Genomic DNA, 26,198 nt, shown 5'->3' on the forward strand with positions numbered 1-26,198 from the left:
ATGGCTGCCGCGCGGAGCGGCCCCCGCGCTGGGCCCGGGGAGCCCTGGCCCCTGGCCCCGAGCCTCCTCCGGCTGCTGCTGCTGCTCCTGCCCCCGGCCCGGGTCGCAGCCGCGGCCCACAGGCACGCTCGCGCTGAGGGAATCGCCTGGCGCCGTGGTGTAGGTAGGACCTCTCCAGGCCCGGGTTGGCGGTGAACCCAGGGCTCCCTCCTTCCAAGGGTGGAGCGCTAGTCCATCTCGGCCCTCCCCGACTTTCCCCTCCTCCCACCCGACCCACCCTCCACTTCCCGGGCGCCACTGCTACTTGTATACTTTGCCCCTCTCTCTTCAGCCTGTGGCCAGCGTCACGTGCAGGGGAAGGTCGTGGGAGGCACGGATGCCCCTGAGAAAAAGTGGCCATGGCAGGTCAGCCTGCACTATGCAGGTTTCCACACATGTGGTGGGTCCATCATTGATGAGTATTGGGTCCTGTCCGCAGCCCACTGCTTTGACAGGTGAGTGGGTAGCGCTGGGGACTGTTCCCATGGAGGTCTAGGGCTGCAGGACCCACCGCACAGGCTACCTGGGGCTGGGGCTTCTTGGAGCTGGGGGAGAGAGTGGGAGCCAGCACACCTCCATCCACCACAGCTTCTTCTTGCACAGGGCTGAGGGCCCCCTTTAGGGCTATCCACTCTTCCAGATAGATGTGGAACCAAATCATAGGATGGGAAGTGAGGAGAGGAGCCACACCATAGGATGAGGGGAGAGAAAAAGAGAAAAATCACAGGCTTAGAGGTGACGAAAGACTTATCTTCATGGGCAGCTCACTGTAATTCTGCCAAGATCACCATCCTGGGCTGTCCATCATGTCCTGGTGGTTCCCTTAGTCCTCCGTGGACTCAAGTCAGGACTTCTTTGGGGGCAATTCTGCCTGACAGTCAGCTCCCCACTGTGCTGCAAAGGGCTCGCTTTTCCCCATCCTGGCCGAGACCTTAGATATCCAGGTTGGCATGCTCCAGGACTTCCTTGGCCTGTGAGCTGAAGGTGATTGCTCTCTCCACGTGCAAGGTGCTCAAGCCACTGTACCTTTGTCCTCTGTCCCCACAGGGAAAGGAACATTGAGGCATTTGATGTATATGTGGGCCTTGTGGACCTCAGGGTGCCAGGCAATCATACTCAGTGGTTTGAGGTGCATAAGGTGATCCTACATCCCACACACAAATTATACCACCCTGTCGGAGGCGACATCGCTCTGGTACAGCTGAAAAGCCGCATTGTGCTTTCCGACTCTGTGCTTCCCATCTGCATTGCACCCACAGACGTGAAACTTTGGAACCTTTCTTGCTGGGCTACAGGATGGGGATTCATCTCCCAACAAGGTAAGAAAACAAAGTGCGGGGTCAGTCCCTTTGTTGGAGTTTGTGGAAAGAATGATGCTTTTATGACACTACAGGAGAGAACATGTACTGTCCATTAAGGGGTTGCAGGTGTCTGAGAACTGGAACCCTCATCCATTAATCACTATTTGTTTCTCAATGTAGAGTTTTGTTTTATCCCTGGTTGGCTTTGTTGTATACAGGAAAATAGTTGTATCTACTCCGAGTATGGAATTAATATTTGGTATACTAAGAACACAAATTTCCAAGCATTTCTTAAGTTGTTCTTAAGATTTTAAATTCCCCTTAGAAATAATATTATTTAACCTATTAAAAATGTATTTGTTATTCTAGTTATCTCTATAAAGGAATTGCATTTTCTTTTTAGGTTTATATCTGCATACTTTAGAATTTCTATGATTAATTAAATGATTCTTTTTAATTGCATTTGCTAATCAGTCATAGCTGTTGATTTCTGCACATTGATCATGCTTCCAGCCCGCATAAAGGACTCATTTTTAATAGTTTATCAGTTGATTATGTAATTGTTCTAGATTTTTATATCATATTTTCTTCAAGTAAAGATTTTTGACCACTTTCTTTCCTACATTTAATCTTTTATTTCTTTTGTTTTCAATATTATTGCAATGGATGGAAACTCTAGTGGAAATGTGGCTAGGTCTCCTTGGTTTTTATTTTAATGGAAATGCTTCTAATGGTTTACTATTAAGTCTATAACCTGGCCTGGAGATTTCAAATTGATATCTTTTTTTTTTTAGGTGATAGGTTAGGTTGTTTACTTGAGATTATTCTTGGGTTTTTTTTTCATTTTTCAGTTTTATTAGGTAGAATAGTTACAATTTAGGCATATACAATATATTGCACGTAAATACACATATACAATATACTGCATATATTTTTTAGTTTACATCTATGTACTAATCATTGTTTCTAAGAACAGTTTTGAGCTTTAGCTTTTTAAACTGACATAGCTATCAAAGGAATAAAGCCAACCACAAACTAAGAATCAACAGAATGCAGTAATCCAATCATAGGTGACAATTAAAGGTGCTCACACATAGTCAAGAAATCAATCATCTAAGTTATAAATAATAAGTAGTACATTTTTGTCCTTTTCTTTTTTTGATTCCACTTATAAGTGATATCACGTGGCATTTTTTTTTTTTCTCTCTTCAGCCCACTTCACTTAGAATGATGATCTCCAGGTCCATCCATGTTGCTGCAAATGGCACTATTTTTTTTTTCAATGGCTGAGTAGTGTCCCATTGTATATATGTACCACATCTTCTTTATCCAGTCTTTTGTTGATGGACATTTGGGTTGTTTCCATGTCTTGGCTATTGTAAATAGTGCTGCTGTGAACACTGGGGTGCATGTATCTTTTTGAATTTTATTTTTCTCTGCATATATGCCCAGGAGTGGGGTTGCTGGATCACGTGGTAAGTCTAATTTTAGTTTTCTAAGGAACCTCCATACTGTCCTCCCTAGTGGCTACACCAGTCTACACTCCCACCAACAGTGTAGGAGGGTTCCCTTTCTCCACACCCTCTCCAGCATCTATCATTTGTAGACTTTTTGGAGATGGCCATTCTGGCTTGTGTGCGGTGATATTTTATTGTAGTTTTGATCTGCATTTCTCTGACAATTAGCAGTACTGAGCATTTTTTCATGTGTCCATTGACCATTTATATGTTTTCATTGGAGAATCGCTTGTTTAGGTCTTCTGCCCATTTTTGGATTGCGTTGCTTGGTGTTTTGACATTAAGGTATATGAGCTGTTTGTATATTTTGGAAATGAGTCTCTTGTCAGTCGCATCATTTGCAATTGTTTTCTCCCATTCTGTAGGTTGTCTTTTCATTTTGTTGATGGTATCCTTAGCTGTGAAGAAGGCTGTAAGTTTAATGAGATCCCACTTGTTTATTTTGGCTTTTATTTCCATTACTCCAGGAGCTAATTCAAAAAATATATTGCTGTGATTTATGTCTGAGAGTGTTCTGCCTGTGTTTTCCTCTAGAAGTTTTATAGTAACTGATTTTACATTTAAATCTTTAATCCATTTTGAGTTTATTTTTGTATATGGTGTTAGAGAATGTTCTAATTTCAGCCTTTTACAAGTAGCTGTCCAGTTTCACCAGCACCACTTACTGAAGAGACTGTCTTTTTTCCATTGTACATTCTTGCCTTCTTGGTTGTAGATTAATTAACCATAAGTGTGTGGGTTTATTTCCGGACTTTCTATCCTGTTCCATTGATCTATGTGTCTGTTTTTGTGCCAGTACCATACTGTTTTGGTTACTGTAGCTTTACAGTATAGTCTGAATCAGGGAGCATGGTTCCCCAGCTCTATTCTTCTTTCTCAAGATTGTTTTGGCTATTCGGGGTCTTTTGTATTTCCATACAAATTTTAACATTTTTTGCTCCAGCTCTATGAAGAATATTGTTGTTAATTTGATAGGAACTGCTTTGACTCTGTATATTGCCTTGAGTAGTATAGTCATTTTAGCAACATTGATTCTTCCAATCCAAGAACATGGTATATTATTCCATTTGCTTATGTCATCTTCCCTTTCCTTCATCAGGTGTTTTATAGGTTTCAGAGTACAGGACTTTTTGCCTTCTTGGGTAGGTTTATTCCTAGTATTTTATTCTTTTTGGTGCAATGATAAATGGTATCTTTCTTTAATTTACTTTTCTGCTATTTCATTATTAGTGTATAGAAATGCAACTGGTTTCTGTATATTAATTTTATATCCTGCAACTTTACCAAATTCACTGATAAGTTCTTTAGGGTTTTGTATGTATAGTATCATGTCATCTGCAAACAGTGACCAGTTTACTTCTTCCTTTCCAATTCGGATTCCTTTTATTTATTTTTCTACTCTGATTGCTATAGCTAGGACTTCCAAGACTATGTTGAATAAAAGTGGTGAGAGTGGGCATCCTTGTCTTGTTCCTAATCTTAGAGGAAATGCTTTAGCTTTTCCCCGTTAAGTATGATATTAGCTGTGGGTTTGTCATGTATGGCCTTTGTTATGTTGAAGTATGTTCTGTCTATGCCCACTTTCTGGAGATTTTTTTTTTTTAATCAGAAATGGATGTTGAATTTTATCAAAAGCTTTTCCTGCATCTATTGAGATGATCATATGGTTTTTATTCTACAATTTGTTACTGTGGTGTATCACATTGATTGACTTGTGAATATTGATCCTTGCATCCATGGGATAAATCCCACTTGATCATGGTGTGTAAATGATCCTTTTAATGCATTGTTGGAGTCAATTTGCTAGTATTTTGTTAAGGATTTTTGTTTGGAAGGATTCCCTCCTCTGCAATTTTTTGGAATAGTTTCAGAAGGATAGGTGTTAACTCTTTTCTAAATGTTTGGTAGAATCCACCTGAGAAGCCATCTGGTCCTGGAATTTTGTTTGTTGGGAAGTTTTAAATTACTGATTCAATTTCACTACTGATAATTGGTCTACTCATATTGTCCACTTCTTTCTGGTTTAGTCTTGGCAAATTGTACTTTTCTAAGAAATTGTCTGTTTCTTCTACATTGTCCTCTTTGTTGTTGTATAGTTGCTCATACTAGCCTCTCATGTTACCTTTTATTTCTGTGGTGTTAGCTGCAACTTCTTTTTTATTTCCGATTTTATTAATTTGAGCCCTCTCTTTTTTTTTTCTTGGTGAGTCTGACTAAAGGTTTATCAATTTTGCTTATCTGTTCAAAGAACCAGCTTTTAGTTTTCATTGATCTATTCTATTGCTTTTTTAGTCTCTACTTCATTTATTTCTTCTCTGATCTTTACAATTTCTTTTCATTTACTAACTTTGGGGTTTGTTTGTTTTTCTGTCTCCAGCTGCTTTACTGAGATTTTTCTTATTTCCTGAGGTAGGCTTGTATTGCTATAAACTTCCCTCCGAGAACTGCTTTTTCTGCATCCCAGAGTTTTTGGATCATTGTGTTTTCATTTTCATTTGTCTCAAAGTATTTTTTGATTTCCTCTTTGATTTCTTCAGTAATCCATTGGTTGTTTAGTAGCATATTGTTTAGCTTCCACATGTTTGCAGGTTTTGCTGGGTTTTTTTTTTTTTCTTGTAGTTGATTTCTAACCTTGTAGCATTGTGGTCAGAAAAGATGTTTGTGCAATTTCAATTTTCTTAAATTTACCAAAGCTTGCTTTGTGGGTTAGTATGTGATCTATTCTGGAGAATGTTCCTTGTGCACTTGAGAAGAATGTGTATTCTGTTGCTTTTGGATGGAGTGCCCTGTAGATATCAATTAAGTCCATCTGGGCTAATGTGATATTTAGGGCCTGTGTTCCTTACTGATTTTCTGTCTGGATGACTGGTCCATTGATGTAAGTGGGATGTTAGGGTCCCCCACTGTTACTGTGTTATGGTCAATTTCTCTTTTTATGTCTGTCCACAATTGCCTTATATATTGAGGTGCTCCTATGTTGGGTGCATATATGCTTACAGTTGTTATATATCCTTCCTGGATTGACCCCTCAAGCATTATGCATTATGTAGTGTCCTTCATTGTCTCTTGTAACAGTCTTTATTTTAAAATCTATTTTGTCAGATATAGTGTTGCTACTCCAGCTTTCTTTCGCTTTCTGTTTGCATGGGATATCTTTTTCCATCCCCTTACTTTCAGCCAGCATGTGTCTCTAGCCCTGAAGTGGGTCTATTCTAGACAGCATATATACAGGTCTTGTTTTTGTATCCATTCAGCCAGTCTATGTCTTTTGGTTGGAGCATTTAATCCACTTACATTTAAGATAATTATCAATAAGTATGTTCTTATTGCCATTTTGTTAACTGTTTTGGGTTTGGTTTTGTAGGTCTTTTTTTCTTTCTTCTTCTTTTTGTTCTCTTTTCTTGTGCTTTGAGGACTAGAGAAGTTTCTTTAACATTTGTTGTAAAAGCGTTTGGAAGCACTGAATTCTTTTAGCTTTTGTTTTTCTGTGAAGCTTTTGATTTCTCCATCAAATCTGAATGACACCCTTGCTGGGTAGAGTATTCTCAGTTGTAAATCTTTCCCTTTCATTACTTTAAATATATCATTGCCACTTCCATCTGGCCTGTAGAGTTTCTTCTGAAAAATCAGCTGATAACTTTAATGGACGTCCCCTTGTATGTTATTTGCTGCTTTTCTCTTGATAATTTTAATATTTTCTCCTTACCCTTAATTTTTGTCAATTTGTTGACTATGTGCATTGTGTTCCTCTTTAGTTGATCCTGTGTGGAACTCTCTGTACTTCCTGGACTTGGGTGACTGTTTCCTTTCCCAAGTTGGGAAGTTTTCAGTTATTATCTCTTCTAAAAGTTTCTGAAGTCCTTTCTCTCTCTCTTCACTTTCTGGAAACACCTATAATGCGAATAATACTGAACTTCATGTTGTCCCCAAACTCTCTTAAACTATCTTTATTTTTTTCATTCTTTTTTCTGTTTTCTGTTCTGTCGTAAGGTTTCCACTAATCTATCTTCTAGCTCACTAATCCATTCTTCTGCCTCACTCTATTCTTGGTTCCTTCTAGTGTGTTATTCATTTCAGTGATTTTATTCTTTAACTCTGTTTGGGTATTCTTTGTATTTTTCAACATTTTGCTAAAAACTTCACTCTGTGCATCTGTACCCCTCTTGAGTTTTCTGAACATCTTCACCATCATTATTTTAAACTCTTTCTCAGATAAATTGCCTATCTCCTCATCACTTTTATCTTCTTCTGGGATTTTATCTTGTGTCTTGGCCTAGAAGATATTCCTCTGCTGCCTCATCTTGTCTGTCTCTTTTGTATTTTTAGGTAGGTTAGTTATGTTTCTTGACCTTGGAGAAGTGGCCCTCTATGGGAAACGTCTTATGCGTCCCATCAATATACTCCTCTCTTGTCACCCAAAGGCCAGGGTCCAGCTGGTCCCAGTGTAGTCTGGCCTGTGTTTGTGGATTCCTTCCACAGGTTTTGGGACTGTTGTTTTCTTACTTCTGGTATCTTCCCCCTGGTGGATGAGCTGGCCTAGAGGCTTATGCAGGTTTCCTGGCTGGAATAGCCGGTGCCTGCTCACTGCTTGGTGGAGCTTGGTGCCGGATATCTGGTGGATAGGGCCCTGTCTAGAGGCAGTTTGCGGCTTAGGAAGTCTGCTTATGGGTGAGGCTGTGTTCCCATCCAGTATGTTATTTGGCCTGAGGCTTCCTAGCCCTTAAGCTTACAGGCTGTTTTTGTGGGGCTGGTTCTTGATGCTAATCATCCAATCAAGATGTTAGCCTCCAGGAAAGTTCATGTAGGTGAACACTCCTGGAATGTCTACCAGCAGCTTTTATGTTCCCTGGGTGAGCCACAGCCATCTCCTACCTTCCCAGAAACACTTCCAGAAACAGCAGCCAGGTCTGGGCCAGGTTCCTATGAAATCACTGTCTCTGCCCCTGGACCCATTGTACATGTGATTGCATCCACACTTCCCAAGAGAATGAAGTCTCTGTGTCCCCCAGTGCTGTGGGGCTGCTGGAGTTAAGCCCCTCTGGCCTCCAAAACTAGATGTCCTTGAGTCTTCTCTGCCCAATGTTGGAACCCTGGGCTGGGGATCCTGATATGGGGCTCAGAACTCTCATTCCTGTGGGATAGCCTCTGCAACTTAATTCTTCAGCTTGTGCATCACCCACCAGGTGGGTTTGGGGCCAAATTATATCATGAGCACGCCTCTCCTACCTTCTTGCTGTGGTTCCCTCTCTATATGTTTCCAGTTGAAGAAGATCTTTTTTGCTAGGCCCTGGTCCTTTTACTCAATGGCTGTTCAGTAGTCAGTTGTGGTTTTGTTGTAGTCGCTAGGAGAGGCAAGCTCATGGTCCTACTACTCCACTGACTTGACCCCAAATCCCTCAAATTGATATCTTATACCAGTTTAAGAAAGTTTAGTGTCTGGTTTACTTAATTTTATAAAATTTTTGTTGAAGTTAAGCTGATATAAATTCAAATTGGTATGTTAAAACTTTAGAATGTTCAATATAATCTCCATGATATAACCACAAAAGGAAATTAAGAGGGAATCTAAACATTTCAGTACAAAAAAAAATCAGCTAAATGCACAGAATACAGGAATTCAGGAAATGAAGGAGAAAATAGCTATAAGGCATGTAGAAAGTAAAATGAGAGAAGTTAACTCCCTCCTTATCTGTAATTAGATGGATCAAACTCTCAAATCAAAAAACAGAGACTGGAGTAAGGGAGATATAGCCAAGATGGTGGAGTAGGAAGACACTGAGCTCAGCATCTCTCATTAGAACGCCAAAATTGCAATGACTAACAGAACAACTATTGATAATGAAGACTGGAATCTACCAGAAAGATCTTCTACAACTAAATATATAAAGAATGAACCACAAAGAGATGAGTAGTAGGCAAAGTCACAATATAGTCAAGACTTATACCCTTGGGTGGGTAACCCGCAAACAAGAGAATAATTAAGATTGTGGTACTTGTCCCCAAGGAGCAAGGATTATAAGCCCAACATTGAGTGCTCCAACCTGAGGGTCCTGAACCAGGAATATGAGCTCCCAGAATGTTTGGTTTTGGAGGCCAGCAGGGCTTACTTTTCGAAGACCCAGAAAGCTGTGGGAAATAAAGACTCAACTCTTAAAAGGCACACACAAAATCTCACATGCCAGGGCCTAGGGCAGAAACAATAATTTGAAAGAAGCCTGGGTTGGACCCACCTACTAATTCTGAAGGGCCTCCCAGAGAGGAAGGAGACATCTAGAGCTCACCCTGGGAATATAGACACTGGTGGCAGCCATTTCGGGGAGCGCATTCTACCATGTGGACATTGGTGCTGACAAGCGTCATTTTGCAATCCTCCATCTAGCTTATTAGTCTCAGAACTCAGCCCCGCCCCTTTCCACCAGCCTGTATGCACCAGTAATGGGACTTTGCAAATTAAGAAACTAGCTGGGAAGGACACAGACTCACTCACCAGTAGGCAGGATGCCTTAAGACACCCTGAGCCCACAGCCACTCCTGAAAATAGCCCTATCCACCAGAGGGCTCAGGACCTGTGTAGGCACTAGAACCAGGGCACACAGGGCCCAGCAGTCAGAAAACTTGGGACACAGCTCTATCCACCAGTGGGCAGGCACAAGCCCCAGAAACCCTGAGGCATGGGGCTTGCACATTAGCAAGCTGGCCCTAGCCTCAGAACCAGCCTCACCCGCTAGTGGGTGGACACCAGCCCTGGGTCAAGCTAAGCCCCAGTGCTGGCTACCAGCAGCCAACGTCAGCTCTGGGACCTCTGAGACCTGCAACCAGAGACCCTAGGACCTGGCTCTGCCTGTCAGTGGACTGGATGTTACTAGCACCAGGACCCAGCTTCATTCACCAGGGGCTGGGTATCAGGCCCAGGATCTCCTGGACCCTGACCTTACCCAATAGCAGGTGGATGTCAGCCCCAGGACCAACACAGTTTGCAGCCTGCCATGTGGACCCAGCTAACACACTAGAAAGCCAGCATCAGTCTTGGGAAAACCTGGGCTATTGCCCTGCCCACCAGCAGATGAACTCTAGCTCTGGGACACCTTAGGTCCCTCAGCTTAGGCCCTGGAATCCAACCTAAACCACTAGGAGGTTGACCCAGCTTTGGGACCTGAGTCCTGCAGCCAGAGACTCCAGGACATAGCTCCACTCACCAGTGAGCTGGCACTAGCCCTGGGACCTACTGGTCACAGCCCCACTCAACAGCAGGCCAGTACTAGCTCTGTAATACCTTAGATTCCCCAACCAGCCACCTCAGGATCCAGCTCACAGGAAACCCCAGAGCCCACAGCCAGCCATATCAGGGACCAGCCCCACCCACCAGCCAGCCAACACTAGATCCAAAAATCTGGGCCCCACAACAACTCACCCCAGAACATGACTCTGACCACCGGTGAACCAGCAACAGCCCCAGGTCTCCATGGGATTATGCAGGCAGCCACTTTATGACTCAGCCCCATCAACCAAGTGGCATCCTCCACACAGGACAGAGCCTGACAACCAATCTGACTAGGGGCCAACCGTGCCTACCAGACCACCCTCAGCACTCAGCCTGAAACAATAAGAGAACTCACTCAGCCCACATAGGGGGCATCCCTAGAGTGTGTAGCTCTTATGACCAGAGGGTGGTTCACTGCTGGGATGCACAGGATGTCTCCTACAAAAGGCCACTTCTCCAAGTTTGGGAAACAAAACCAACTACTGGATACCTAAGAATTTAAAAAGCAAATTAGGCAAATAAGATGACAGAAGAACATGTTCCAAACAGGAACAAGATGAAACCCCAGAAGAAGAACTAAGTGGAGTGGAGATAGGTAATCTACCCAGTAAAGAGCTCAAGGTAATGATCATAAAGATGATCAAAGAACTCAGGAGAAGAATGAATGAACAGAGTGAGCAGTTAGAAATTTTTAACAAATAGTTAGAAAATATAAGAACAGCCAAACAGAGATGAAGAATGCAATAACTAAAATGAAAAATACACTAGAAGGAATCAACAGTAGATTAGATGATACAGAGGAATGGATCAGTGAGTTGGAAGACAGAGTAGTGGAAATCACTGAAGCTGAACACAAAAAAGAAAAAAATAGAAAGAAATGACGATGGTTTAAGAGACCTCTGGGACAACATCAAGCATACTAACAATCACGTTATAGGGACCTCAGAAGGAGATGAGAGAGAGAAGGGGCATAGGACATATTTGAAGACATAATAGCTGAACACTTTCCTATCCTGGGAAAGGAAACAGACATCAGGTCTGAGAATCACAGAAAGTCTCAAACAGAATCAACCCAAGAGAACCACACTAAGACACATTGTAATTAAAATGGCCAAAATTACAGATAAATAGAGAACATTTAAAGCAGCAAGGGAAAAGCAACAGGTTACATACAGGAACTCCCGTAAGGCTATCAGCTGACTTTTCAGCAGAAACTCTGCAGCCAGAAGGGAGTGGTATGACATATTTAAAGTGATGAAAGGGAAAAACCTACAATCAAGAATAATCTACCTGGCAAGGCTTTCATTCAGATTTGATGTAGAGATCAGGATTTACAGAAAAGCAAACTTAAAGAAGTTCAGCACCACCAAACAAGCTTTACAAGAAATGATAGAGACTCTTCTAAGTGAAAAAAGACTGGATCCTAGCAAAAAGATCTTCTTCAACTGGAAATATAAAGAAGGAAGCACAGTGGGATGGTAGGAGAGGTGTGTTCATTGAGCCCCATATCCTCCACATGCGTGACCCACAAGCTAGATAAAAATTATATTGTGGAGGCATTCCCATAGGAGTGAGAGTTCTGGGACACACGTCAGGCTTCCAGGCCTGGGGTTTCAGGATTGGAAGGAGGAGCCCCCAGAGTATCTGGTTTGCAAGGCCACTGGGGCTTAATCGTAGGAGTTCCATGGGACTGGGGGAAACAGAGACTTCACTCTCTTGGGAAGCACACACAGAGTCTCATATGCACTAGGACCAAGGGCAGAGGCAGTGATTTCATAGGAACCTAGGCCAGACATGTCTGATAATTTTGGAGGGTCTCCTGGGGAGGTGGCAGGGATGGTTTTGACTCACCCTGGGGACATAGAAGCTGGTGGCAGAAATTTGGGGCGTGTTCACCTACATGAGCTTTCCTGGAGGCTGACATCTGCTTGGGTCATTGGTGCCAGGACCTGGCCCTACCCAAAAGCCCATAGGCTTGAATGCTGCAGTGCCTCAGTTCTGGATGGGAACACATTCCCACACATCTGCAGACTTGGCACATCATGCCCTAGACATGGTCCTGCTATCCAGAGGGCCGTGACCCAGCTTCATTCAGCAGTGCAAGGCACTGACCCCTCCTGCCAGGAAACTTGCACAAGCCTCTGGTCCACCCTCATTCACTTGGGGGGTGGGGGTGGATACCAGAAGCAAGAAAAGAACAATCCTACAGCCTATGGAAGGAGTCTGCAAACTCAGGCAAGACTCTACCCTGGGACCAGCTGGACCTTGGCCATTTTGACAAAAGGGGAGTGCAAGGCTGGGATGCATAGGACATCTCATACAGAGGGTCACTTTTCCAAGGTTAAGAAATGTAACTAACCGACATAAAAATACAAATAGAAATTTAGACAAAAGAGGTGACAGGGGAGCATGTTTCAAGTCAAGGCACAAGATAAAATCCCCGAAGAAGCAATAAGTGATGAGGAGATAAGCAATCTATTTGAGAAAGAGTTCAGAGTAATGATTGTGAAGATGATTAGAGAACTCGGGAAGAGAATAGACACACAGAATGAAGTTTTTAACAAAGAGTTAGAAAGTATAAAGTACACCCAAACAGAGTTGAAGAATACAATTACTGAAATGAATAATATGCTAAAAGGAACCAAGAATAGACTAAATGAGGCAGAAGAATGGATCAGTGAGTTAGAAGACAGAGCAGTGAAAATCAGTACTGTAGAACAGAAAAAAGAAAAAAGAATGAAAAGAAATGAGGCTAGTTTAAGAGACCACTGGGACAACATGAAATGCACTAGTATTCACATTATAGGGGTTCCAGAAAAAGAAGACAAAGAGAAAGGATCTGGGAAAATATTTGATGAGATAATAACTGAAAATTTCCTTAATGTGAGAAAGGAAACAGTTACCCAAGTCCAAAAAGTGCAGAGAGTCCCATGCAGGTTTAACCCAAATAGGAACATGCCAAGGCACATAGTGAAGTGAGAAAAATTAAAGAAATCAGAAAATATCAAAATCAATAAGAGAAAAATAACAACACACAAGGGAATTCCCATAAGGTTATCAGCTGATTTTTCAGAATAAACTCTACAAGTCAGAAGGGAGTGGTACAATATATTTAAAGTGATGAAAGGGGAAAACCTACAACCAAGAATACTCTACCCAGCAAGGTTCTCATTCAGATTTGATGGAGAAATTGAAATCTTCACAGATAAGCTTAAGTTAAAGGATTCAGTGCCACCAAACCAGCTTTACAACAAAGCCAAAGGAGTTTCTCTGGGTAGAAAAGAATAGGCCATGACTAGAAACCAGAAAATTACAAAATGAGAAAGCTCACTAGTAAAGGCAAACATACAGTAAAAGTTGGAAATCATCCACACACAAACTAATAGGGAAGTTGAAAGACAAAAGTAGTGAAAAATCATTTATATGCACAATAAGATGTTGAAGGATACACAAAACAGTTAGATGTAAAATATGATAACAAAACCAGTCATTGTGAGGGGAGGAGGGTATGAATGCAGGGTACCTAAAATGCATTTGAAACTAAGAGACCAGCAGCTTAATCATGTATATATAGATACTTTTATAGCAAAACCTCATGGTAACTGCAAACCAAAAATCTGTGATAGATATATGCACAAAAAAGAAAAAGAAATCCAGATGTAACACTATAGTCAACAAAACACAAGAGAGGAGAAGAAAAAGAAGAAAGAGGAAAAATCTACAAAAAGAAATCCAAAACAATTAACAAAATGGAAGTAAGAACATATATACTGATAACTACCTTAAATGTAAATGGATTAAATTCTCCAACCAAAAGACACAGACTGGCTGAATGGATACAAAAACAAGACACATATACATGATGTCTACAAGAGACTCACTTCAGAGCTACAGACGCATACAGACTAAAAGTGAGGGGATGGAAAATCATATTCCATGCAAATAGAAGCAAAAAGAAAGCTGGAGTAGCAATACTTATATCAGACAAAATAGACTTTAAAATACTGTTACAAGAGATAAAGAAGGACATTATATAATGCTTAAGGGATCAACTGAAGCAAAAGATGTAACAATTGTAAATATATATTTGCACCCAACATAGGAGCACCTCAGTATATAAGACAACTGTTAACAGACATAAAAGGAGAAATCAACAGTAATACAATAATGGTGGAGGACCTTAACAGCCCACTTACACCAATGGACATATCATCCAGACAGAAAATCAATAAAGAAATACAGGCCTTAAATGATTCATTAGACCAGATGGGCTTAATGGATATTTATACAGCATTCCATCAGAAAGCAACAGAATACACATTCTTCTCAAGTGCACATGGAACATGCTTCAGAATAGAGCACATACTAGCCCACAAAGCAAGCTTTGGTAAATTTAAGAAAACTGAAATCATATGAAGCATCTTTTTTGACAATGCTATGAGATTAAAAATCAACCACAAGAAAAAAAACTGCAAAAATCACGAATATGTGGAGGCCTAACAATATGCTACTAAACAACCAATGGATCACTGAAGAAATCAAAGAGGAAATCAAAAAATACTTTGAGACAAATGAAAATGAAAACACAATGATCCAAAACCTCTGGGACACAGCAAAGGTAGTTCTAAGAGGGGAGCTGATAGTGATACAAGCTTACCTCAGGAAATAAGAAAAATCTCCAATAAAAAACCTAACCTTACACTAAAGCAACTAGAGAAAGAACAAACAAAACCTAAAGTTAGTAGAAGGAAAGAAATTATAAAAATTAGAGCAGAAATAAATGAAATAGAGACTTAAAAAAAATAGAAAAGATCAATGAAAACTAAAAGCTGGTTCTTTGAGCAGATAAACAAAATTGATAAATCTTTAGTCAGACTCATCAAGAAAAAACAGAGAGAGCCCAAGTTAATAAAATCAGAAACAAAAAAGGAGGGGTTACAACCAACATCACAGAAATACAAGGGATTATAAGAGGCTACAGTGAACAATTATATGCTAAAAAGGACAACCTAGAAGAAATGGACTATTTCTTAGAAAGGTACAATTTGCCAAGACTAAACCAGGAAGAAATAGACAATATGAATAGACCAATTACCAGCACTGAAATTGAATCAGTAATTAAAAACCTCCCAACAAACAAAAGTCCAGGACCAGGTGGCTTCTCAGGTGAATTCTACCAAACATTTAGAGAAGAGTTAACACCTAGCCTTCTGAAACTATTCTAAAAAATTACAGAGGAAGGAACACTTCCAAACTCATTCCATGAGGCCACCATCACCTTGATACCAAAACCAGATAAAGATATTACAAAAAAGAAACTTACAGGCCAATATCATTCATGAATATAGACGCCAAAATCCTAAGCAAAATACTATCAAATCAACTCCAAGTGTGCATTACAAGGTTCATACACCACGATCAAGTGGGATTTATTCCAGGGATGCAAGAGTTTTTCAATATCTGCAGATCACTCAATGTGATACACCACATTAACAAGTTGAAGAATAAAAATGATATGATCATCTCTTTTGATAAAATTCAGCATCCATTTATGATAAAAACTCTCCAGAAAGTTGGCATAGAGGGAACATACCTCAACATAACAAAGGATATATATGACAGACTCACAGCTAACATCTTACTTAATGAGGAAAAGCTGAAAGCATTTCCTCTAAGATCAGGAACAAGACAAGGATGCCCACTCTTACCATTTTTATTCAACATAATTTTGAAAGTCCTAGCCATGGCAATTAGAGAAGAAAAAGAAGTAAAAGGAATCCAAATTGGAAAGGAAGAAGTAAAACTGTCACTGTTTGCAGATGACATGATACTATACATAGAAAATACTAAAAACACTACCAGAAAACTACTAGAGCTCATCAATCAATTTGGTAGAGTTGCAGGATATAAAATTAATATACAGTAATCAGTTGCATTTCTGTATCCTAACAACAAAATATAACAAAAAGAAATTAAAGAAACAATCCCATTTACCATCACATCAAAAAGAATAAAATATCTAGGAATAAACCTACCTAAAGAGGCAAAGGACCTGTACCCCAAAAACTATAAGACACTGATGAAAGAAATTGAAGATGACACAAACAGATGGAAAGATATCCCGTGTTCTTGGACTGCTGAATCAATATTGTTAAAATGGCCATAGTACCCAAGCCAATATACAGATTCAATGAAATCCATATCAAACTACCAATGACACTTTTCACAGAACTGGAACAAAAAATTTTTTTTAATTTGTATGGAAACACAAAAGACCCTGAATACCCAAAACAATCTTAAGAAAGAAGAATGGAGCTGGGAAAATCATGTTCCCTGACTTCAGACTATACTGTAAAGCTACAGTAAGCAAAACAGTATGGTACTGGCACAAAAACAGACACATAGATCAATGGAACAGGATAGAAAGTCCAGAAATAAACCCACACACTTATGGTCAATTAACCTATGATAAGGGAGTCAAGAATACAATGGAAAAAAGACAGTCTCTTCAATAAGTGGTGCTGGGAAAACTGGATAACTACCTATAAAAGAATGAAATTAGAACATTCTCTAGCACCATTACAAAAATAAATTCCAAATGGATTAAAGACCTAAATGTAAGACCAGATACTATAAACTCCCAGAGGAAAACATAGGCAGAATACTCTTTGACATAAATTGCAGCAATATTTTTTCAAACCAGCTCCTAGAGTAATGGAAATAAAAGCAAAAATAAACAAATGAGACCTAATTAAACTTAAAAATTACTTCACAGTTAAGGATACCATAAACAAAATGAAAAGACAGCCTACAAAATGGGAGAAAATATTTGCAAATGAGGCAATCGACAAGAGATTACCAAATATAAAACAACAGCAACAACAAGCAACTCAATCAACAAACAGGCAGAAGACCTAAACAGGCATCTCTCCAAAGACATCCAGATGGCCAATAGGCACATGAAAAGATGCTCAACATTGCTAATTATAGTGAAATGCAAATCCAAACTACAATGAGGTATTACCTCATACCAGCCAGAATGGTCATTATTAAAAAGTCTACAAACAATAAATGCTGGAGAGGGTGTGGAGACAAAGAAACCCTCTACACTGTTGGTGGGAATGTAAATTGGTGCCGCCACTATGGAGGACAGTATGGAGGTTCCTTAAAAAACTAAAAATAGACTTACCATATGATTCAGCAGTCCCACTCCTGGGCATATACCTGGAGAAAATTGTAATTTGAAAAGGCACATGCACACCAATGTTCACAGAAGCGCTATTTACAATAGCCAAGACATGGAAACAATCTAAATGTTCATTGACAGATGAATGGATAAAGATGTGGTACATATATACAATGGAATACTATTCAGCCATAAAAATAATAAAATAATGTCATTTACAGCAACATAGATATCCCTGGAGATCATTATTCCCAGTGAAGTAAGCCAGAAAGAGAAAGGAAAATACCATATGAGATCGCTCATATGTGGAATCTAAAAAATTTAAAAAAAAGAACATAAATACAAAACAGAAACAGACTCATAGACATAGAACACAAACTTGTGGTTGCCAAGGGGACGGGGGTTGGGAAGGGACAGACTGGGATTTCAAAATTTGTAGATACTGACAGGCATATGCAGAATAGATAAACAAGATTATACTGTATAGCACAGGGAAATATATACAAGATCTTGTGGTAGCTCACAGAGGAAAAAAATGTAACAATGAATATATGTATGCTTATGTATAACTGAAAAATTGTGCTCTACACTGAACTTGACACAACATTGTAAAATGACTATAACTCAATTTAAAAATGTTAAAAAAAAAAAAAAGATTGGTATCTCCTGAAGTCTTGGCTTGAAAAGGTCACCTTTTCTTTGTGCCCTCACATGGCCTTTTCTCTGTGCACCCATACTCCTGGTATGTCTTTCTCTTCTTATAAGGACACCAATCATATTGGATTAGGGCCCCACCCTTTTAACCTCATTTAATCTTAATTGTGTCCTCATTTAAACTTTATATATATATATATATATATATATATATATATATATATATATTTTACTGGAATATAATCAGTTTACAACGTTATGTCAATTTCTGGTGTACAGCACAATGCTTCAGTCATATAGGAACATACATATATTTGGTTCATATCCTTTTTCACCATAAGTTGCTACAAGATATTGAATATGGTTCCCTGTGCTATATAGTATAAAATTGTTGTTTATCTATTTTATATGTATTAGTTAGTATCTGCAAATCTTAAACTCCCAATTTATCCCTTCCAACCACCTTTACCCTCTGGTAACCATAAGTTTGTTCTCTATGTCTGTGAGTCTGTTTCTGTTTTGTAAATAAGTTCCTTTGTGTCTTTTTTTTTTTTTTTTTTTTTTAGATACTGTGCTACACAGAATAATCTTGGTTTTTTTCTTAACATTTTTTATTGATTTATAATCATTTTACAATGTTGTGTCAAATTCCAGTGTAGAGCACAATTTTTCAGTTATACATGAACATATATATATTCATTGTCACATTTTTTTCTCTGTGAACTACCATAAGATCTTGTATATATTTCCCTGTGCTCTACAGTATAATCTTGCTTATCTATTCTACAATTTTGAAATCCCAGTCTATCTCTTCCCACCCCCTGCCCCCATGGTAACCACAAGTTTGTATTCTATGTCTGAGTCTATTTCTGTTTTGTATTTATGCTTTGTTTGTCTTTAGATTCCACATATGAGTGATCTCATATGGTATTTTTCCTTCTCTTTCTGGCTTACTTCACTTAGAATGACATTCTCCAGGAGCATCCATGTTGCTGCAAATGGTGTTATGTTGTCAGTTTTTATGGCTGAATAGTATTCCATTGTATAAATATACCACATCTTTATCCAGTCATCTGTTGATGGACATTTAGGCTGTTTCCATGTCTTGGCTATCGTAAATAGTGCTGCTATGAACATTGGGGTACAGGTGTCTTTTTGAAGTAGGGTTCCTTCTGGATATATGCCCAGGAGCAGGATTCCTGGGTCATATGGTAAGTCTATTCCTAGTCTTTTGAGGAATCTCCATACTGTTTTCCACAGTGGCTGCACCAAACTGCATTCCCACAGTCTTTTTCACTTTAGCTATGCTGATTATCGTGTAATGATAGCTTCTTGACATTTTATAATTTGTAGAAGTTTATAAAAATGTATTTTGGATACATGTATTTAATAGATATGCAAATATTCTCTGCTAGACTATGGCCTGTTTTTATAATTTCTTAATAGTGTCTTTGGATTGGAAAAAGTTTTAAATTTTTGACAAGGTCCAACTTATTACTTTTTTTCTGTTTTATATGTAGGATATTTTATATCCTATTTATGAAGATTTGCTTATTGTAAGTTCATGAAAATAATTTTTTTCCATTTATCCTAGAAGCACTGTGAATTTAACTTTTACACTTAGTTATAAGATCCATCTAAAATTAATTTTTGCATGTGATATACGAGTCAAAAACCAAGGTTCACTTTTTTCCACATTGAGAGGCACTTGCTCTAGCACCATTTGTCAAGGAAACCTCCTTTCCCCACTGACCTGTATTGGCACTTCTATCAAACATCCTGTGACCATAGGTGTGTGGGTCTACTTCCAGGCTTACTCTTCTGCCCCTTGGATTTCTCCAGTTCAACAGTGCTGTACTTACCATAGCTTTATAATGAGTCTGGTCTTCTACATCCTCCAAAGTTGTTTCTCCTCTTCAAGATCATCATGGGCATTCTGGATCCTTTGCATTTCCATTGGCCTATCTTCAGGTTCATTTATTCTTTCTTTTGCCTGTTCCAATCTGCCTTTGAATCCATCTGGTGAACTTTTCTCTTCTGTTATTATTTTTTTCAGCTCCAGGTTTCCTTTTTTTGTTTGTTTTTATATTTTTCTATCTCTGTTGATAGTTCCATTTTGCTCACACATTATTTTCTTGACTTTCTCCACATCTTCTAGTTCTTTGAGCATCTTTAAGATCATGTTTTAAAGTTTATTTAATATAGCTGCCATTACGCCCTTTCAGGGACATAGTCTATTAATTATATTTTTACTCTGATTGAGCCATTTCCTGTTTCTCTGTATGACTTATTTTTGGTCAAACATTGGACATTTTAATCTAATAATGTGGTAACTGTGGAAATCGGATTATCCCCCTTCCCCAGGGTTTTCTGGGTTGTTTTTTTTTTTTTTAAAGCATGTGTTATTGATTGTTGCAAGCTGTCTGTGTGCTGAGGACCAGCCTGAGGTGTAAACTTGAGGTCTTCTTATGTCTTTTTTAAGCCTTTACCTGGGCATAAATGGTTACTTTCTAATTTCCCTCCATATATTCAGTTGCTTTTGATTGTCTTAGTCTTTAATATCTGGATCCTAAATGGAGAAAAGTGAAAAATGAAGAGGGGAAGAAGCTCTGGCCCTATAAATCCCTTAAAAATTACTTCAGCTGAAGGGGAGGTGCTTGTGACAATGGGGGGAGGTGCAACAAAAATGGCTGGTCCTTTCTTTTTCTCTGCCTCTGTAATCAGAACAAGCAATCAGCAATCAAAGCACAGGTCCCCAGTATATGGAGGACAGGGTCCTCTTTGCTCACCCTGGCTCACGCATGCTGTGTGCAAGCTCTCCAGGAATATATGCACAGCTGCCTGTCCCAGGGGTGGGGTTGGGTAGCTGCTACTGTTCTAAGAGCTGAAACTGACTGAAGCTGACTGCAATTTATCCTCCAAGCCTTCAACAGATTCTAGAGTTCCAAACCAGTTACATCAGATAAATTCTGCCGGTGCAGTTGTTTTCCTGGTTGGAGATAGATTCCCAGTGCTTTCTGCTTGGCCATCTCTCAGGATCCTCCCCACAAATCTTTCACAGACAATCGTGGCATATACATGGATTCCAGGGTATAGAATCCATCGCCTCTCAGGAACTGAGGCCACAGATTGGGACGATTGGACCTAAATAAAAGAATGGCATGTTCCACTCTCTCCTAGCTGGAAACTGCCTTTATGTATCTTCCTATCCTCTATGAGACCCTGGAACTAACTCACCCTTCAAACAAGATTCAACCACAAGGTTATGGCCCTCTGTTGGCAAAGCTCAGTGAGAGAACCACTGCAAGAAAATGATCTTAGGATGCACAAATCGATGAAATTAGTCCAAATAATCCTAAGGTCACCTAATGCAGTTTTGCAGTTTCCCAGTCAAGGCCAAGAAACCAAAATTAACTGGAAAGTAGCCTCATCTTTATTGGATCACTTCGATAAGTTGGGTTCCAACTACAATATAATACATATTTCTTCTTCATTTTCCTCTTCTCCTATTCCACACCAGCAAATCCTTGAAAATTACCCAAAAAAGACCTCTCTGACACTCAGCTCACAAGAACACCCTGTCTCCTACTCACTCAGCTCTTCACTGAATGTTCTTCAGTGAGCTTCTCTGGTCTTTTTTTTTTTTTTTTCAACTTTTAGAATTGTCTCTTTTTCTATGTAAATATTCATGAAATACTCAAATCACTACATTGAACATTTTCATCATCTCAGAAATTTCTCTTTACTGTTTTGCAGCCAGACTCTCTGTCTCTCTCTCTTCTAAGGTAACTATTGTTCTGTTTTCTGTCCCCATTAATTAGTTTTATGTTTTTGGACCTCATATAAATGTAATGATAGTGATCTTTTTTGTCTTGTATTTTTATTCAATATAGTCTATAAGATTTGTTCATGTTTTACATGTATCATTAGCTCCTTTTTATTTATTGTTGAGGAATATGTAGTCACATGAACACCAAGGATTCATTTGTCTGTTTTTCTGTTGACTGACATTTGGGTTGTTTCAGTTTGGGGCTACTGTGGATAAAGCTCTTATGAACATTATCTAACAACTCTCTTTCCACACGTACTTTCTTTGCTCTTGGGTGCACACCTGACAGTGGGTTTACCTATTCATGAAGTTCTGAGAAACCGCAAGGGATTTTCCAAAGTGCATTTACAATTTTTCACTCTCACCAGCAATGAATAAGAGTAACGAGTCTGTTTGTATGAAGGAGTCTTTATTTTACCTCTTTCTTGAAAGATAATGTCACTAGATATAGAATTTTGGGTAGAAAGTTTTCGGGGACGGGTGTTGCTTTTGTTTTAGTTTTTGCAAGAGGCAGTTTTATTTTCTTCTGTCTTGCAGAGTCTTTGATTAGAAATTTACTGTAACTGTTTTCCTTGATCTTTGTTTTTGCAGCCATTTAACTATGATGCTTCCAAGTGCCTGTGTGTCTGCTTGTTTTATTCTGACTTAGGGTTCTCTGAGCTTCTTGTATCTGTGGTTGTCATAGTGTTTAACTTTGGAAATTTCTTGGCCATTATATCTTCACATATTTCTTCTGCCCTGTACTCTCTTCTTCTAATTCCACATGTGCTACACTGTTTGCTATTGTCCCACAGCTTGAGTGCTCTGTTCTGCTTTATTCCCCACTCTTCTCCTTTTGTGTTTCAGCATGGATAATGTCTATTGACTTATCTCCACATTCACTGATTCTTTCCTCATTTGTATCTGCTGATAACACCCATTGAAGGAATTTTTCTGTTCCCAGTGTGTGTGTTTCTGGCATTTCCAATTGATTCTTCTTTTACAGTTTCCATATGTCTACTTAAATTCTTCATTTTCCACACATGTTGTTTACTTCTTAATAATTTCTTTAGCACACTAATCATAGTTATTTTTAAGTTTCTTTCAGATACTTTCATCATTTCAGTCATCTCTGGGTCTACCTCTGGTCATTGTTTTGTCTCTTGACAATGGGTCCTGTGTTTTATCCTCCTCCCCAACTTTGTATGTGTATGTGTGTATGCATGTGAATGTGTTTGTATGTATATCTTCTTTTTTGGTTGAATGCCAGACATTATAGAAGAATATTTAAGACTAAAGTCTTTGTTCCCCAAAATAGGCCTTCCTCTTTTTCTGCCAGACCGTTAGTAGCATGGGGCAGGGCTGATTTCAGGCTAGCAAGAACTTGAGCTGGGCCGTGGGTTCTGTTGTTGCTCTAGCTTTGGTGCTTCAGTGCTCCAAAGGCTTCAGGTCCCTCCATGGTGCAATATTGTGCTCCGTGTGAGGCCTGGGGTGTTTCTCTGTTCCCATTCCACCCTTCACTTCAGCATCTTTGTACACCTGTGGCACGTTTTTGTTTGCCCTTCAGAAGAAAACTGCTGTTCTCGATAATCATTACTAGACTGGTATGGGGGAAGGAGAAAACTTGGGTCCCCTGATCCAGCCTCAGTCTCAGGAAGAGCTCTGAGTCTTAGATTTGGAAACGGACCTCTGTGCACCACTATTCTTCCTTCGGGGCAGCTAATCCCTGCTTTGTATCTGTGATGGCTCCTTAGAGGGTCTAAGCCCTGCCCCCAAGTTAGCAGAACTCTGATGTTCCTGATGTGGGTTTTTGGTACCAGAGGCTTTCCAGGGATATAGGGCTTGTTTCTACTCTTCCTTCAGAATAGTGCACTTGTGCCAGGCTCTGAGGGCAGGAGCATTTGCCCCCAACAACTGGTGGAAGGCTTCTGCTCCATATGTGAGAAGGGAAGCAAGCTGTGTTCTTGCAAGTCCTCAGTGGTATGTGGCCATTCTCTGAACACCTGCACTGAGATGCTCTCTCTCTAGATCCCAGCTCTGCCCCCAGTATATCTCATGAGCTGCTAGTGGAAACCCGGGGGAAAGACCTACCAGTGAGTGCAGATCTCTTCTTGTCTGGTTTCCCGTCATTCTGAGCTGGCACACTAGCACACAGTTGAAGAACTCATTGAAATTATAGCTGACTTCTCCCCTCCATTTCTGTGGTACACTTCTTCCTATGAGCTCTGCCAAAGGTGAAACCACTTTGAGCTCATCATTTTGGCCCCCTGTCCACCAGGTTCCTTGTGGGCCTCAGCGTCCGTGTGAGCACAACATGGGTATTTTATCCCACCTCCACACTATCTCTACCCAATGCCTTGAGCTCCACAAGACTCTCCACTCTTGACCAGTTGGAACTCAGCTTCCTAGCCCCATGTGAGCCCTGGGAACTGTGAAGTCTAACCTGGCCACTCTGCCCTCCCTGTGGAATTATACACCCTGCACACATGGCTCAGGGTCCAACAGTTGACTGCGGGCCCTGAGGCGGCCTGTGTGCCCTCTGGGGCCCCTTCTCTCAGGAGCGACTTCCCCCTGGCACCCGTCTTTGCAGATTACAGCTGCCTGAGTCCCTCTTCACCCTGCAGCCCGGGGTGTGTGTGCTCCAGGGAGGGTGACGGAGCCCTCGAAGACCTTGCCTCACTGTTCTATCTTCTCAGGGGCCACAGCCCCGCCTCATGTCCAACAGGAAAACAGTTGTGTCCTGTGTAGATGTGTTTACTGCTAGCTCATGGCAGAGGGGAGTCCATTCCCAGTTACCCCACTGTGGGCACCGTAGAAAGCCTCAGGCAGATTTTTAGCTGGCCTAGAGGTTCAAAGTATTTCCTAACTGCATTTTACTCGGTTATTTCCTCCAGTATTACCAGCCTTGAGTATTTTTTTTTACTTCTTCTATTGTTCTGCATTCTTATTTGCAAACATCTAATTCTTTCATGGCTTCTCTCCTGGTATTACCTTGTCAATGCAGCCAGCAGCAGCCACGAACACTGCTGGCGTTCTGTTCTCCATGGTCTTCCTTCAGGGTACAAGCTGTAAAACGGATTCCCCACGTACCGTAGGCTACACCTTCCCAAATATCTTCCCCCTTGGTACCCAGTCAGATGGGTCTTCAACCTGTGAGAACGGCTTCTTTCCAGTTAAAGCAGGCCCACTTGTATGTTGCCGTGGGGCCCGCTTACGCGTTGGTCAGGGGCAAGGTATCTGAGACCAGTTACCATACCCTCTGGTGCAGACCAGGACAGGTGGTGTGACCGCCCACAAACTCTGGAGCCTCTTTCTTGAACACACTCCGTGTCATCCACTCACTCTCACCCAGGGGCTCAGCTCACAGAGCTGTTGACATTTGAGCCACGGCACTGGGAATATGATAGTCTGAACCAGTTCCTGGTGTGAGAAGACCTTACGCTGGGCCCGCCCTCTTTTCTGACAGGCGACACCTCAGACAAGCTACAGGAGGTGCAGCAGCCTCTGGTCCCGCTCCGCCTGTGCCAGCTGCTCTACGGAGATACGTCCCACGTCCTGCCGGACATGCTGTGCGCTGGGGACCTCCGGGACGTGAAGACTGTGTGCGAGGTGCGACCCACCGAGGGGGTGGGAGGCTAAGCCCGGGGATTTCGGATGTTCCGTCTGTGTTAAGTCACCTACTAGGTGGGTAGGTGGTCCCAGACAGCCCAGTCCCTGCAGAGCTCAGGAGTATTATCTGCACGCAGCCATGGGTTGAGTAGGAGACCACAGGGTGGCTTATGTGCAGATGGAATGCAGGCCTCATTCAGGCCCAGTGGACCTCAGTGCAGCTCACAGATGTCCCGGGCTCCACATCTGCTGGGGGCCACACCTGGCACCCACCCTCCACCAAGTGAACACTGCTTGCGAGTGCCCTCCCACTGGCAAGGTGGGGAAGCCCCAGACTACCAGTTTACACGAAACTCCTCTTTTTTCCAGGGTGACTCTGGGGGCCCACTTGTCTGTGAATTGAACCACACCTGGACGCAAATTGGAGTCGTGAGCTGGGGGCGCGGTTGTTCATACCCTATGTATCCTGCAGTTTATGCCCGAGTCTCCTATTTCTCAAAATGGATTCATTATCACATAGAACATACACCCATGCCTCTTCAGCCGCTCCCCGCCCTCTCCTCCCCTCTGGGGGCTGCCGTCAGTGTCCTTGTGACCATGTTGGCTGTCCTGTCAATGATATAAAGGCCGAGGCCCCCACCCCAGCTTCCTCATGGCCACATGCCTCTGTCCCTACCCATCTCCGGCCCCTCAGATCTTCACACACCCGAGCAAGGTGAGGGCGACCAGCCAGGCCCACGTGCAGGGTCCAGGAAAAGGCTGAAAGGGCCACGCCCCGGAAGGCAGAGGCTGGTCTCACTACAGAAGGGCAGGGGTACATAGA

General features: G+C 41.0%; 1 protein-coding gene across 1 annotated transcript; it reads left to right on the forward strand.

Moving 5' to 3' along the window:
• Positions 1-26,198, forward strand: PRSS38 (serine protease 38). The gene is made up of 5 exons (XM_064478993.1): positions 1-163; positions 332-494; positions 1,087-1,358; positions 25,233-25,375; positions 25,745-26,198. Exons 1-5 carry the CDS (start codon positions 1-3, stop codon positions 25,997-25,999), a joined length of 996 nt encoding a protein of 331 aa, XP_064335063.1. The 3' UTR covers positions 26,000-26,198.

This window comes from Camelus dromedarius, chromosome 3, assembly GCF_036321535.1.
Source record: "Camelus dromedarius isolate mCamDro1 chromosome 3, mCamDro1.pat, whole genome shotgun sequence".
NCBI classification, from domain to species: Eukaryota; Metazoa; Chordata; class Mammalia; order Artiodactyla; family Camelidae; genus Camelus; species Camelus dromedarius.